A 15,673-nucleotide genomic window follows, 5' to 3' on the forward strand; every position below is an offset into this window, starting at 1 on the left:
ACATTCTCAGCCCTAAGTAAAAGAGAGTCAGTATAAGTTTTAATAAAAAATAGAAAAGAACCAGACTGAGGTGGTAGTAACTGGGAAGCAGCAAAGAGAGCACAACATATAAGGCAAAGATGTGGGAAGAATGGGAAGCAGAAATGGACATCCAGAGCTTAATTCTTATGATGGGTTTGCCTTGTAATTGATCTTCTATTTTATGTGTTTGAAATGAGAATTACCTCAAGAGAGTATTTAAAATGAATGCTATTATTATCTTTAAGGAAAAAATGCTAGATATTTAAACTAATTTCTTGAAATATGGTTAAAGTTAATTATTAGAGTTTGTATTTAAACTGAAAATATTTTCTTTTTATAGAGGTTCATAAACTTGCAAATGCCTTAGACAAAGTCACCAATGAAAAAGTTGATGTTGATGATATACAAGCTATACTGAGTGGCCTGGGGGTTTATTTTCCAGAAGAAGAATTACAAGAGATGCTTTCATCAGTTTCTGTTGATAGTAAGTATTTTCTTTTCCAGGACATTTATTATATATAAAACTTGTGTCTATTTTCACTCATAAATCCACAGAGCTGAGTGGTAAAGAATCAAATATGAGTTCAACAATGTTAAAATTTCCCTCTAGGCTTTGGTGAGATTTTGTTCTGGATTATCTTCATATTGAGTTATCCTATAAAAGTATAATCTTCCTCTCTTCTTCCCCTTCCCCCCTTTTTTTTGCCTCCTGAGGTTTGAATCATGGTTTATTGGTTAGGAACTGTGAAGTTGTCTTGTGCCCATGAAACAAAGGCCTAAGCTTTAGTATGATGATACATTCTACCAGTATGGTTTCCTTACAATCCTAAACAGGCTATACTGCTGTTTTGGAGTTCTGCCAGTGGAATGTTTAGCTTACATGTACAACCTTGTAGTGTTCTTTTTCTTCTTAAGTTCCAAGTATATTACTGATAGAAAGCCAAATATTGTGTAGTTCCTGTGTTAATATATCTTTGCTCATAAGTATATGTAGTTTTCTTTAAATATTATAGCTCTTTTGGTTTATGTTACTTATCATTTAGTGGATACATTATATTCTCTGAAGACGTAGGTAGTTATCATTGGATTTGTAATGCTGAAAAATTACAGGAATATAGCATCAGAGAGGAAATGTGAAAACAATGATCTCAATTGGTTAAGGTATGTGTAAAATCCATAAAATGTTCATTGGCTCTATAGCAAAAAAGATCACAAGAGTCATCATAATCATGTTCCTTTTTATAATTAGTCTGAGATATGTTTATTAGAATCAGTGTCAGAAAAATATAAGACTAACTTTGGTTTTGAAGATTTAGTAAGCATGCATATCTTCTTACTTCATACTTTTGTATCTTTGGACCAAAGATCATTCATTCCTTTATGTTTCATTTTCAGATGAAGGAAAAGTGGACTTAAAAGATTTCCTGATTAGGTTGTCACAAACTCCATATTTTACAAAAGGTTCAAGTGAGTGAGAACTTTTTAGCAATAATTTTGAGTGGAATTGTTTAGTTTTGATTATATGCATTTATGCAGTTTTATAATGCAAAGCATGTCATATGCATAACAAATGTACTTTGAATGAAGAACCAGTAGGGAATTCTAGTCCTAACCTTTTCTGGACTTATATTTCCTAGAGTTATAGTATATTTTTTCATCACTCAAAAGGGGTAAATATACAAAATCTATCTGGATGATTCATCTTAGTAGTTGACTTTGTGATCCAAGATGGCTGCCATCAGTTGGCAATGTCTTGGCCATTTTACTGAAATTCTGGGAAGAAGGTCAATATTCCTTTTTCTTTTTTTATACTATTATAAACTTATTTAAATGAGATTTTATAATGGGAATATTGACTATTGAAACATATAGGAACATGTTGAAACATATAGGCTTCCTCCATGGTATTTTTTTGCATTACTCCACTTCCTTAGACATGAGATATTTTGTGTAATCTGGTTTTAATGTATTCAGTTAACTGCTATCTCCAACTGATAGAGGTGTCTGTGGGAACTTCTGCATCTCCTTGAAATTTAGGCTAAATAAGCCTCAGTTAGTAAATTCACAACTCTTTTGGATTCCTTGAGTCTCCTTGCAGCAACCCATTTTTTTGAGGTTAATTGAAATGGTTTAATTTCCCTTAGATGCTTTCTAAGGTTGAAACTGAACTAAATTCAAAAGGCTTAACTTAAATAGCTACAAAATGAAGTTGTTTTCCAGAGCCTAAGTGTTTAGGATGTGACCAAAATGGTATATTTTCTCAATTGACAAAAGATTTTGTCCTAAATCTTTGTTTTTCTGAATGGGATCTTATAAAACTCTCCCACATATATGGTTTATAAGCAGTTCTCTTATAGGGTTAATGTTTGTGACAGTATTTACATAATACAACATTAAAATTTTTTTCTTACTTGAATGAATAATTTATACATAATACTTTCAAAAATAAATATTAACATTTTTTGTATTGATATAGCAGTGCGAGTCTTTCCATTGTTGGGGGGATATTTTTGGCGTATGTATTGGCATGTACAGGTATCCACTGAAGGAAAAAAACTGAGGCCAGTCATATCAAGTTATGACCAGCTATGCAATTTTTAGCAAGAGGATTACTTTTATGATTATTTGCCATAGCTTTTTGGGGTTTCTCTGGTGGCTCAAATAGTAATGAATCTGCCCACCATGCAGGAGAACTGGGTTCCAACTCTGGGTTGAAAAGATCCCCTAGAAGAGGAAATGGCTGCCCACTTGGGTATTCTTGCCTGAAAATTCCCATGGACAGAGGAGCCTGCCGGGCTACAATCTATAGGGTCATAAAGAGTTGGACATGACTGAGCGACTTTCAGTACCTTAGCTTTAGTGGAATTGTATCATTATTTATGATGTAGATAAATATATGTTCTGAGTTTTGTGTGTGTGTGACCATCCTTAAGTCTCAACTTTAAACATTTGCAAGAGTCTTGGGTTAGCATGCTAGCTAAACATTCTGCCTAAGAAATCAGATATCCTGCACTTCAGACTTGCCTTCACTTTTAGTAACTATGTATGCTAATTAGACACCCCGGTGGCTCAGACGGTAAAGCGTCTGCCTACACTGTGGGAGATCCGGGTTCCATCCCTGAGTCGGGAAGATCTCCTGGAGAAGGAAATGGCAACCCACTCCAGTATTCTTACCTGGAAAATCCCATGGATAGAGGAACCTGGTAGGCTACAGTCCATCGGGTTGCAAAGAGTTGGACACGACTGAGCGACTTCACTCACTTTCATGCATCACAGCCTTGTTGTGGCGGAGGGACTTGCATAACTCAGTGAAGTTATGAGCCATAATATGCAGGGCCACCCAAGACAGATGGATCATAATGAAGAGTTCTGACAAAACGGTGGTCCACTGAAGGAAGAAATGGCAACCCACTCCAATATTCTTGACTGGAGAACCTCATGAACAGTATGAAAAAGCAAAAAGATATGACACTAGAAGAGAGTCCTCCAGCTCAGAAGGTGTCCAATATGCTACTGGGGGAAAATAGAAGGCAATTACTAATAGCTCCAGAAAGAATAAAGCACCTGGGCCAAAGTCAAAACAACACTCAGTTATGGATGTATCTGGTAGTGAAAGTAAAGTCCGATGCTGTAAAGAACGGTATTGCATAGGAATTTGTAATGTTAGGTCCATGAATCAAGGTAAATTGGACATAGTCAAGCAGGAGATGGCAAGAATGTATATCAACATCTTAGGAATCAGTGAACTAAAATGGACTGGAATGGGTGAGTTTAATTCAGATGACCATTACATCTACCACTGTGAGCCAGAATCCCATAGAAGAAATGGAGTAGCCCTTATAGTCAACAGAAGAGTCCAAAATCCAATACTTGGGTGCAGCCTCAAAAACGAAAGAATGATCTCAGTTCATTTCCAAGGCAAACCACTGAACATCACAGTAATCCAAGTCTGTGTCCCAACCTCTCATGCCAAAGAAGCTGAAGTTGACTAGTTCTATGAAGATCTGTAAGACCTTCTAGAACTAACACCAAAAAAGATGTCCTTTTCATCATAGGGGACTGGAATGCAAGCATAGGAAGTCAAGAGATATCTGGAGTAACAGGCAAGGTTGGCCTTGGAGTACAAAATGAAGCAGGATAAAGGCTAACAGTTTTGTCAAGAGAACACACTGGTCATAGCAAACACCCTCTTACACCAACACAAGAGACTACCCTACACATGGACATCACTAGATAGTCAATACTGAAATCAGATTGATTATGTTCTTTGCATCCAAAGATGGAGAAGCTCTGTACAGTCAGCAAAAACCAGACTGGGAGCTGACTGTGGCTCAAGTCATGAGCTCCTTATTGCAGGATTCAAGCTTCAATTGAACAAAGGAGGGAAAACCACTGCCCATTCAGGTATAACCTAGGTCAAATCCCTTATGATTATACAGTGGAAGTGATAAATAGATTCAAGGGATTAGATTTTGTAGACAGAGTGCCTGAAGAACTATGGACGGAGGATTGTAACACTGTACAGGAGGTAGTGATCAAAACCATCCCAAAGAAAAAGAAATACAAGAAGGCAAAGTGGTTGCCTGGAGAGGCTTTACAAATAGCTGAGAAAAAAAGGCCCAAATTACTGCAGAGTTCCAGAGAAGAGCAAGGAGAGATAAGAAGACCTTCCTAAGTGAACAATGCAAAAAACAGAGGAAAACAATAATTAGAAAGACTAGAGATCTCTTCAAGAAAATTGAAGATATTAAGGGACCATTTCATGCAAGGATGGGGACAATAAACAACAGAAATGGTAAGGATCTAACAGAAGCCGAAGAGGTTAAGAAGAGGTGGCAAGAATATATATATTCAAGAAGAACTATACAGGAAAGGTCTTAATAACCTGGATAAACATGATGGTGTGGTCACTTACCTAGAGCCAGACAACCTGCAGTGTGAAGTCAAATGGGCCTTAGGAAGCATTACTACAAACAGAGCTAGTGGAGATAATGGAATTCCAACTAAGCTATTTAAAATCCTAAAAGATGATGCTGTTAAGGTGCTTCACTCAATATGTCAGCAAATTTGGAAAACTCAGTAGTGGCCACAGGTCTGCAAAAGGTCAATTTTCATCTCAATCTCAAAGAAGACCAATTCCTGAGAATGTTCAGACTCAGTATATGAATTGAGCACTTCCAGTGTACAAGCTGGGTTTTGAAGAGGCAGAGGAACCAGAGAGCAACTTTCCAACATTTGTTAGATCATGGAGAAAATAAGGGAGTTCCAGAAAAGCATCCAATTCTGCTTCATTGACTATGCTAAAACCTTTGACTGTGTGGATAACAATGAACTGTGGGAAATTTCTAAAGAGATGAGAGTACCAGACCACCTTACCTGTCTCTTGAGAAACCTGTATGCAGGTCAAGAAGCAACAGTTAGAACCAAACATAGAACAATGAACTGGTTCAAATTGGGAAAGGAGTTCAAATTGGGAAAAGGCTGTATATTGTCACTCTGCTTATTTAACTTATATGCAGAGTACATCATGTGAAATACTGGACTGGATGATTCACAAGTTGGAATCAAGATTGCTGGGAGAATTATCAACAACCTCAGATATGCAGATGATACCTCTCTGATGGCAGAAAGTGAAGAGGAACTAAAGAGCCTCTTGATGAGGGTGAAAGGAGAAAGTGAAAAAGCTGGCTTAGAACTCAACATTTGAAAAACTAAGATCGTGGCATCCAGTCCCATCACTTCATGGCAAATAGAAGGGGAAAGAGTGGAAACAGTGACAGATTTTATTTTCTTGGGCTCCAAAATCACTGCAGATGGTGACTGCAGCCATGAAATTAAAAGATTCTTGCTCCTTGGAAGAAAAGCTATGACAAACCTCAGTTCAGTTCAGTTGCTCAGTCATGTCCAACTCTTTGTGACCCTAGGGACTGCAGCACACCAGGCCTCCCATCACCAGTTGCCGGAGTTTACTCAAGCTCATGTCCATCGAGTTGGTGATGCTGTCCAACCATCTCATTCTCTGTCATCCCCTTCTTCTCCTGCCTTTAATCTTTCCCAGCATCAGGGTCTTTTCGAATGAGTCAGTTCTTCGCTTCAGGTGACCAAAGTATTGGAGTTTCAGCTTTAGCATCAGTCTTTCCAATGAATATTCAAGACTGATTTCCTTTAGGATGGACTGGTTGGATGTCCTTGCAGTCCAAGGGACTTTCAAGAGTTTTCTCCGACATCACAGTTCAAAAGCGTCAATTCTTCAGCACTCAGCTTTCTTTATAGTTCAACTCTCATGTCCATACATGACTACTGGAAAAACCGTAGCTTTGACTAGACGGACCCTTGTTGGCAAAATAATGTCTTTGTTTTGTAGTATGCTGTCTAGGTTGGTCATAGCTTTTCTTCCAAGGAGCAAGTGTCTTTTAATTTCATCACTGTAGTCACCAACTGCAGTAATTTTGGAACCCCAAAAATAGTCTGTCACTGTTTCCATTGTTTCTCCATCTATTTGCCATGAAGTGATGAGACTGGATGCCATGATCTTAGTTTTTTGACTGTTGAGTTTTAAGCCAGCTTTTTCACTCTCCTCTTTCACTTTCATCAAGAGGTTCTTTAGTTCTTCTTTGCTTTCTGCCATAAGGGTGCATATTGATATTTCTCCTGGCAGTCTTGATTCCAGCTTGTGCTTCCTCCAGCCCAGCGTTTCTCATGATGTACTCTGCATATAAGTTAAATAAGCAGGGTGACAATATACAGCCTTGACAAACTCCTTTCTCTATTTGGAACCAGTCTGTTGCTCCATGTCTGGTTCTAACTGTCGCTTCTTGACCTGCATACAGATTTCTCAGAAGGCAGGTAAGGTGGCTTGGTATTCCCATATCTTTATTTTTCCACAGTTTGTTGTGATCTGCACAGTCCAAGGCTTTGGCATAGTCAATAAAGCAGATGTTGATGTTTTTCTGGAACTCTTTTGCTTTTTTTATGATCCAATGGATGTTAGCAAATCCTTCCTCAATAATCAGTGCAAAGAAATAGAGGAATTAAAAACCTAGACAGCATATTAAAAAGCAGAGAGATCACTTTGCTGACAAAGCCCTGTATAGTCAAAGCTATGGTTTTTCCAGTAGTCATGTATGGATGTGAGAGTTAGACCTTAAAGAAGGCTGAGTGCCGAAGAAGTGATGCTTTCAAATTGTGGTGCTGGAGAAGACTCTTGAGAGTACTTTGGACTGCAAGGAGCTCAAACCAGTCAATCCTAAGGAAATCAACCCTGAATATTCATTGGAAGGACTGATGCTGAAGCTCAAGCTCCAATACTTTGGCCACCTGATATGAAGAGCCAACTCATTTGAAAAGACCCCGATGCTGGGAGACTGAAGGCAAGAGGAGAGGCGGGAGGCAGAGGATGTGACGGTTAGGAAGCTTTACCAATTCAATGGACATGAATTTTAGCAAACTTGGGGAGATAGTGGAGGACAGAGGAGGCTGTTGTACTGCTGTCCGTGGATTCAAAAAAAGGTGGACCCGACTTAGCGACTCAAAACAAATGCTTTACACTGAATACCTTCTCTAATGCTAGGTATATTTATCTGTTAAGTAAGGAAAATATTAGTACCAATTTTCCAAAGGTTTTTTGGGATTAAATGAGATGGCATATATAAAGGACTGAGCATTATGCCTAGCAAGCTGAGATTGGGAAGTGCCAATAAATGGCAGTTGTAATGAAGATAGTAGCAATAACAGTAGTAGTAGCAGCAGCAGCAGCAGCTGGTGGAGTAGTAATCATTAGTCAGTACCTACTAGTGATATTTGAGTGTTTTTAAAAACATCAAACTTTGTATTTTTTTGAATATAGAACTAAAAGGTCCCATGAAAGCCCTGGCCTCCATTAGGAAAAATATGGCCAATCCTGATGACCTAGGTTCCATGATGAAAAATATAGGAGTTCCATTACCCCAAGATGTGATTCAAAGTGTACTGAAGAATGTGACTATCATGGGTAAGTGTGTAATATGTTTCTAGGATCTTTTATCTTAGCTTACATGCATCTGTTTGAATTTTTCATGAGTTGTTAAAGGGTTTATCTGCTTCATGGATTATCCAAGGCTTTTATACCTACCACCCAGTTAGTTTCTAGTTATTTTCAATAGATCATACCAAGGAAGGATCTATAGAGGATAACTCTGTGTGTGTGTGTGTGTGTGTGTGTGTGTGTGTGTGTGCCTGAATGATATGCATTAATCTATCTTTCTGATTGAATATATATTCAATATGATTGAATATAGGTATGTATTTAACTATATTTCAAGGTCAAATCCATAAATTATTTTTCAGTCTAGCAGTTGTACTATAGCTGCCTACCTCTTATTTCTGGTCACTTATCTTTCCCATGTTCCCTGACATGTATGTTTCTTTCAGATAATGGGATGGTGAATTTAGAAGAGTTTATGGGCAATTTGGTCAATTCAGGATTTTCATCTCCATCTGAAAGTGAGTAAGAATTTTCATTTGAATTGAGGTAGATAATGTGTGTATCGTGGATCTCTTGGGAAAACCCCAGATAGGCTTTTGAGGTGGCCCTCAGCTGCTTTAAAACTGGCAGAATATTCCAATGTCATTGTTCCACACATGGCAAATGTGTAGCACAACTGAAAAACACCATGAGTTTTAGAAAGAACTAGTTACCTCTGCTGCCTGAGGGTTTCCCTAATGGCTCGGTGGTATAGAAGCTCCCTGCAATGCAGGAGTTGCTGGAGACACAGGTTCGATCCCTGGGTTGGGAAGATAGCAACCCATTCCAGTACTCTTGCCTGAAAAATCCCATGGACAGAGGAGCCTAGTGGGCTATAGTCCAAAACAGCCAAAAAGAGTCAGACACAACTGAGAGTCTGAGCATAGCACAGTTACCTCTGCCGTCTAGTCTGAGCACTAGCGTCTTGACTGCAGTTGTCTTTCACTAAGGGCCTTTTAAAAACAGGAATTATGTAAATAATGGATTTCTGATACTAATTTATAACTCTTCACTAAGAAACTGATGGAAACCCTTACTGTTACTATTTGGAGAACTTTTGTTCAGGTTTGAATTTCTCTTCTTTTATTATTCGAAGTTTGTTTGCTTTGGATATTTCTTTGAATGGCTTCCCCCTTTTTCCAATCTCTCCTTATACATGAACTCAAAGTTTAATTTTAGTACTATGTTTGTCAATTATAGTGTTAAAAATCCTTTTCTTCTTTTGGTTTGCACAGTATATTTGCAATCTCAAGCCTCTGTGTTTTCTGATGAGCTGCCCTTTTTTGTACTAAAGTATTGGAAAGAATGTTTTATATTTTGTATATTTAGGTGGGAAGAATAATTCTGACTTCAAGCCAAAACTGTATCCACTTTCACATCATTTCATATTGTACATCTTAACATAGTCCTTATGGTTGCAGAAGCTCAGGGTACACTTCTTTGATCGTTTCCACATACTCTTGGATAGGTACACATGTATAGTCTTGATATTTATGGAGGGATATTTTGCAGAAATGCCTTCTTTGGGGAAACTTTCTAATAAAATATCTCATCTGTTTTTGAGAACTGGCATTAAAATAACCATCTCAAATTATAATGTAGTACCTTTTTATGATGATGAGTGGTAATTAGACTTATCATGGTGATCATTTTATAATGTATAAAAATATTGAATCACTATGTTGTATACCAGAAACTAACATAGTATTGCAATTATACTTCCAAAACAACTCTTTTTCATAGAAAAAGAGATCAGATTTGTGGTTACCAGAGATGAGAAGAGGAGATATTGGAAGAAAGGGATCATAAGGTTGGAGAAGGAAATGGCAACCCACTCCAGTATTCTTGCCTGGAGAACCCCATGGACAGAGGAGACTGGTGGGCTATAGTCCATGGGGTTGCAAAGAGTTGCACACAACTGAAGCAACTTAGCAATGGGTCATAAGGTACAAACTTTCAGTTATAAGATAAATAAGTACTACAATATAATTACTAGTGCTACACATTATATATGAAAGTTAAGAGTGTAGATCCTGAGTTCTTATCCCAAGGAAAAAAATTTTATTTTTTTCATTTAATTTTTATGAGATGATGGATGTTCATTAAACTTATTATGATGATCATTTCATGATGTATCTAAGTCAAATCATTATGCTGTGTACCTTAAGCTTATACAGTGATGTATGTCAATTATATCTCAGTAAAACTGGAAGGAATAAAGAAACATATCAAAAGTGCCACTGTATCTTCTGAAGAGATTGTTCATTATGCTATTTAGTGACAAATGTGAAAAATGTCTCTTGAAATTTGGTATCAGAAGAAACTTTCTCTCTCCCAAAGACCAGTATGCTCCTTTGTATAAATGATAACCTGATCCCTTTTATACCTTAACTGCTAGAAAGTTCAGATTTAAATTTAATTTTATTAATTGTAACTATATTGGTTTTGTTATTTACTATCTTCCTCTCATGTATTTTGAATTTTTATTTCTATCTTAAATACATTTACTTTTCATTTAATAATTCCTCAAATTATTTTAGGAAGTGATTGGATATAAATTATAAAATAGCATATCAAAAACTGCTGTGAATTCTGGCCCATGGGACATTAATTAGTATGTCATGAAAGAGAGATCAGTGGCTAAACTTGGAAAACACTGAAGCAGAAAACAAACTTTAACAAAATTCTCTGCTGCTAGACTTTAAGAGGATTTCACAATTGGTACAGTGGTAAAGAATCTGCCTGCCAAGCAGGAGATGCAGATTCGATCCCTGGGTCAGAAAGTTCCCCTGGAGAAGGAAAAGACAGCCCATCCAGTATTCTTGCCTGGGAAGTCCCATGGACAGAGGAGCCTGGTGCGTTATACTCCATGGGGTTGCAAAAGGTCAGACAAAACTGAGCGACTGAGTGACAGCATGCACGCACACACGAAGCTCCATCACCATTCTCAATCTTACTATCTTTACTAACATACTCATTTGTCAAGGGTTACCTCAAGTATTAAAAAGCAGAGACATTACTTTGCTAACAAAGGTCCATCTAGTCAAGGCTATGGTTTTTCCAGTGGTCATGTATGGATGTGAGAGTTGGACTATAAAGAAAGCTGAGCACCGAAGAATTGATGCTTTTGAACTGTGGTGTTGGAGAAGACTCTTGAGAGTCCCTTGGACTGCAAGGAGATCCAGCCAGTCCATCCTAAAGGAGATCAGTTCTGAGTGTTCATTGGAAGAACTGATGTTGAAGCTGAAACTCCAATACTTTGGTCACCTGATGCGAAGAGCTGACTCATTTGAAAAGACCCTGATGCTGGGAAAAATTGAGGGCAGGAGGAGAAGAGGATGACAGAGGATGAGATGGTTGGATGGCATCACCGACTCAACGGACATGGGTTTGGGTGAACTCCGGGAGTTGGTGATGGATAGGGAGGCCTGGCATGCTGCGGTTCATGGGGTCGCAAAGAGCTGGACACGACTGAGCGACTGAACTGAACTGAACTGAACCTCAAATTGGTACAGAATCCCTTGTATCACTCATACTGTTTTTCTGTGTTCTTCAGAAGACAATTTGGAAATGCTGTTTTGAAGAATAAAATGAAACAATTGTTTGTTGCTGATATGATAAAATAGAATCTACTTATGCATTGATATATAACTCTTGTGCCCTGTGTCTAAATTCTTTATTAGTCCTTGTGCTTTGGTAGATTCTTTAAGATTATCTGTGTAAACAATTATGTAATCTGCAAGTAGATACAGTTTTACTTTTTTCATCCCATTTTCCATGCCTTTTATTTCTTTTTCTTGTTCTTCCTTATTTTGTTGTCTAACTCCTTCTATATAATGTTGAACAGAAGTGTTGAGAGTGGGCATCTTGCTTTATTCTGATCTTAGGGGTAAAACATTCAGTCTTTTCACTGTTACATATGTTAGCTGTAGGTTGTTTTTTTTTAAAGTCTCTGTTTGAAGAAATTCCCTTACTCTTTCCAGTTTACTGACAGTTTTTTTTTTTATCATAAATGAATGATAATTTTGTGAAATTCATTTTCTGTCTTCTAAGATGATAGTTTTGTTTTTGTCCTTTATTCTGTTAACATGGTGAATTAAGATGCCTGATTGTTAAATATTTGTAAATTGCATTTTAAAAACACGAGTTTTATTTTGCAGAGTAAAAAGAGCAGAATTTTCAAACTTAAATAGAAAAACATTTTATGCATAGTGATACAGTGCATTCTTGTTTTTCAAAGAAACCCTTTAGCTTGCAAACAGAACCAAAATATAATCCGTTATGTTGAAATTGTGGAAAAGCCCAACCATTAGCAATTTTGTCTACCTTTTTTTAAAAAGCAGAATTCTCTTGTATGAACTTTTCTATTTGTTTATTTATTTATGTCTGTACTGGGTCTTTGTTGCTGTGTGGAGAGTGGGGGCTACCTCTGGTTGTGGTGTGTGGGCTTCTCATTGCAGTGGCTTCTCTTGTGGTGGAGCATGGGCTCTAAGGCACACAGGCTTCAGTAGTTACAGCATGTGGGCTCAATAGTTGCAGCTCCTGGGCTCTAGAGTTCAGGCTCAATAGTTGTGGTACATGGGCTTAGTTGCTCCAAGGCGTATTAGATCTTCCTGACCCAGGGATCGAACCCGTGTCTCCTGCATTGGCAGGTGGATTCTTTACCACTGAGGCACCAGGGAAATCCCGTCTATTTTTGTATCACTACAAAATGTGAAAAAAAAAGTGGAGCCTGGCTTGCTGCCATTCATGGAGTTGCAAAGAGTCGGTCATAAGTTGTGACTCAACTCACTAAGTTGAGTGACTGAACAGTATGTTTCATACTTATGCATTATGAGGACATTAACTTCTAGAATCTCTCTTGAGTATGATAGAGGTCTTTATTAGTTTAAATTATCTTTCCTTTTCTGTGTAATCTGTTTCTACAGTTAAGAATTGAGAGACTGAACTAATCATGCTTGAGAGCCAGAATAAATTTGTTTTATTTTTGTATATGGAAATTGGTTGATCTCTTTTGGTTTCTCAGATGAATGACTAAGAACCCTGTGTATATGAATGAAATATGCTGCTTGGCAAGCCTTGCTTTAGGGAGAGCTGGTAAAGCGGCTTCTTAAATGGTAGAATAAATTAAGCTTTAGTTTCATTTACCAAAATTCACCTTGACAGCTGTGGTTTTCTTTCTCTCTTACTGGAGAGTTCTCCAGTATTTTGGCCAGGAAGCAGGTGCTGAACTGCGTGTTCCTCTGTGACTCAGGGATTTTGGAAAATGAGAAAGGAGTGACTTACTGATACAAATAAATGCTCCATAGATAGGCTTTCAGTTAATCCTTTAATTTTCTGATTCTTCCTCCCTCTGCCAACTTACTTCTCCCCTCAGTATCTGCTAAAATTGAGCATTGAGTTTTTCGGGGAGTTTTTCTGGGCAAATAAGTTTCTTTCATGCTTTTTCCTTTATCTACTTAGAGCCTCCTCCTTTGTAAATTCTAGACTGTGATTTCCTCTAATTTTTTTATTTACCATATTTATTTGTTTGCTTTTTTACTATATATCTCCCCAAAATAGCATGTGAACTATTGATAGGAACTTTCTCTGTTTTGCTCATGGCCGTTGTCACTAGCATGTAGGCTAGTGTCCATCACATAAAATGACTTAAACAAATGTTTAATGAATAAATTGATGAACTAACCTACTTTGTTCTCTTTCATAAGTATTAAACTTTTATTCTACTTTTTCCTACATATTTTTTCCACATATTCTTTTTGTTGTTTATTCCCTTCTCCCATCATTTTAATCTGTTTAATTGGGTCTTTGAAAGAAGAAGAGAAAAACATGTCTTCATTGCCAGATTTTAGGATATTTATGAGAATATTTTTCATGGAAAAAAATGTCTTGCATTTTGGGTAAAACAATCTATTTAAAAAATTTTGAAACCTTTATTACTATTTGGTGAATATAATCAATGATAGTAATTAATTTAAGAATTAAGTCTCAAATCAAACTACTGCCTTCAAGTTATATTTATATGGCCCAATTGTCCATGTTACTCTAATAATACCCAACAGTTTTTACTTTGTCTTTACCTCATTTATCAGGAGCTACTAAGGCACTTCTGTTTTAACTTTCTATGTTCTACTGAACAGAACTCTCACTGTAAAATGTGAACAGCTCTCACTGTAAAATGTGGTATTTCATATTTAAAATATGAATTCATATTCATATTCATATTTAAATATTTCATACTTAAAATCATTAGAATATCTCAATTTCATATTATTCACTTTCCATGTCTTCAAAGAAAAAATCGAGATCAGTAACCTGGATAATTTCATGGATGATATGGGAATTGAACCTACATATAAAGAACATAAAGAGCTGGTAAATCATCTCCCAGCTAGTGGTGAGCATTTCAGTAATTTTGGTATCTTGCAAAGAATGCTTTTAGGCTTAATTATAAGAAATATTCATATTTCCCTTTAAAGTACTATAAAAGTACACAGAAATATCTAGTACCAAAGGTGTGAATGTGTATGTGTACTTATTATTGTGATATTTGAAATGAACATTCAGGCTTTAAGTGAATATTAAGATTGTTATGCAGAAAGTATTAATATCTGGGCCCTAAATATCACCAACTAAGCTAGGTAGTCTCATGAGGTAGTAAGCTAGGTAATCTCATCATCAAGGTCAGTGAAAGGCCAGACCATAAGCAGGGAAAAGTAGAAAATTAGAGGAGATGGAAATGTGAAAATGAAGAATAAGAAAAGAAAACTAGTTTACGTTCTGCCTCATAAGCTAGTAAGAATAGCCTATGGCAGAAGTGTCATGAAATTCTAATTTTATTTAGGTTAAATAGTCATAGTAATAAAGGTAGGTTTCATTCATACTGCTATGTATCAGGGACTATACCTCCTTCACAATATTATTCCAAGAATTAAGGAAATAAGTAATTTAAAAATAAATATTAGGGTTTTTTTCCCTCCTTTATATTGAAATAGTGTCTAAATATATATATGTATTTATGTATGTATGTAAAGAGCTTCCCAGGTAGCTCTAGTAGTAAAGAACCTGCCTGCCAATGCAGGAGATGTAAGAGACAGTGTTCGATCCCTGGGTTGGGAAGATCCCCTGCAGGAGGGCACGGCAACCCACTCCAGTATTCTTGCCTGGAGAATCCCATGGACAGAGGAGCCTGGCGGGCTACAGTCCATAGGGTCGCACAGAGTTGGACATGGCTGAAGCAACTTAACATGCATGTATGTAAAAGAAGTCAATAACTTGCTGCTCTAAGAAAATGGTGGCTCATAATAGCTAAGAATTGTAGTCTTAAATGAGGAGGAAATAGGGATAATCCCTTGTGATTTATTTTTAGTTTGCTCATTTATTTATACAACAAGCATTTATTATGGACCTTGTATGTGCCAGATAAAGATGAATTAGGTCTGTTCATGCCAGTAAGGAATTTATAGTTTATTTGGGGACAGGAGACAAGTATGAAGAAAAAATGCAAATTAAAGTTCTAAAAGGTTATTGAGAATAAATAGACAGCATTTGCCATGGAGGAGGAAATGACAACCAGTCCTGGTACACTTGCTAAGAAAATCCAATGGACAGAGGAGCCTGGCTGGCTATAGTCCATGGGGTTGTAAAAGA

General features: G+C 37.0%; 1 protein-coding gene across 1 annotated transcript in view; it reads left to right on the forward strand.

Moving 5' to 3' along the window:
* EFCAB13 (EF-hand calcium binding domain 13) overlaps positions 1–15,673 on the forward strand; it is a 249,822-nt gene that overhangs the window by 117,735 nt on the left and 116,414 nt on the right. The window contains exons 23-27 of the mRNA XM_043900794.1: positions 362–505; positions 1,417–1,488; positions 7,868–8,011; positions 8,431–8,502; positions 14,319–14,420. Coding sequence (XP_043756729.1) covers positions 362–505; positions 1,417–1,488; positions 7,868–8,011; positions 8,431–8,502; positions 14,319–14,420 — 534 coding nt within the window. The remainder of the gene's footprint in view (positions 1–361; positions 506–1,416; positions 1,489–7,867; positions 8,012–8,430; positions 8,503–14,318; positions 14,421–15,673) is intronic.

The sequence above is a fragment of the Cervus elaphus genome, chromosome 5, assembly GCF_910594005.1.
Source record: "Cervus elaphus chromosome 5, mCerEla1.1, whole genome shotgun sequence".
Lineage (NCBI taxonomy): Eukaryota > Metazoa > Chordata > Mammalia > Artiodactyla > Cervidae > Cervus > Cervus elaphus.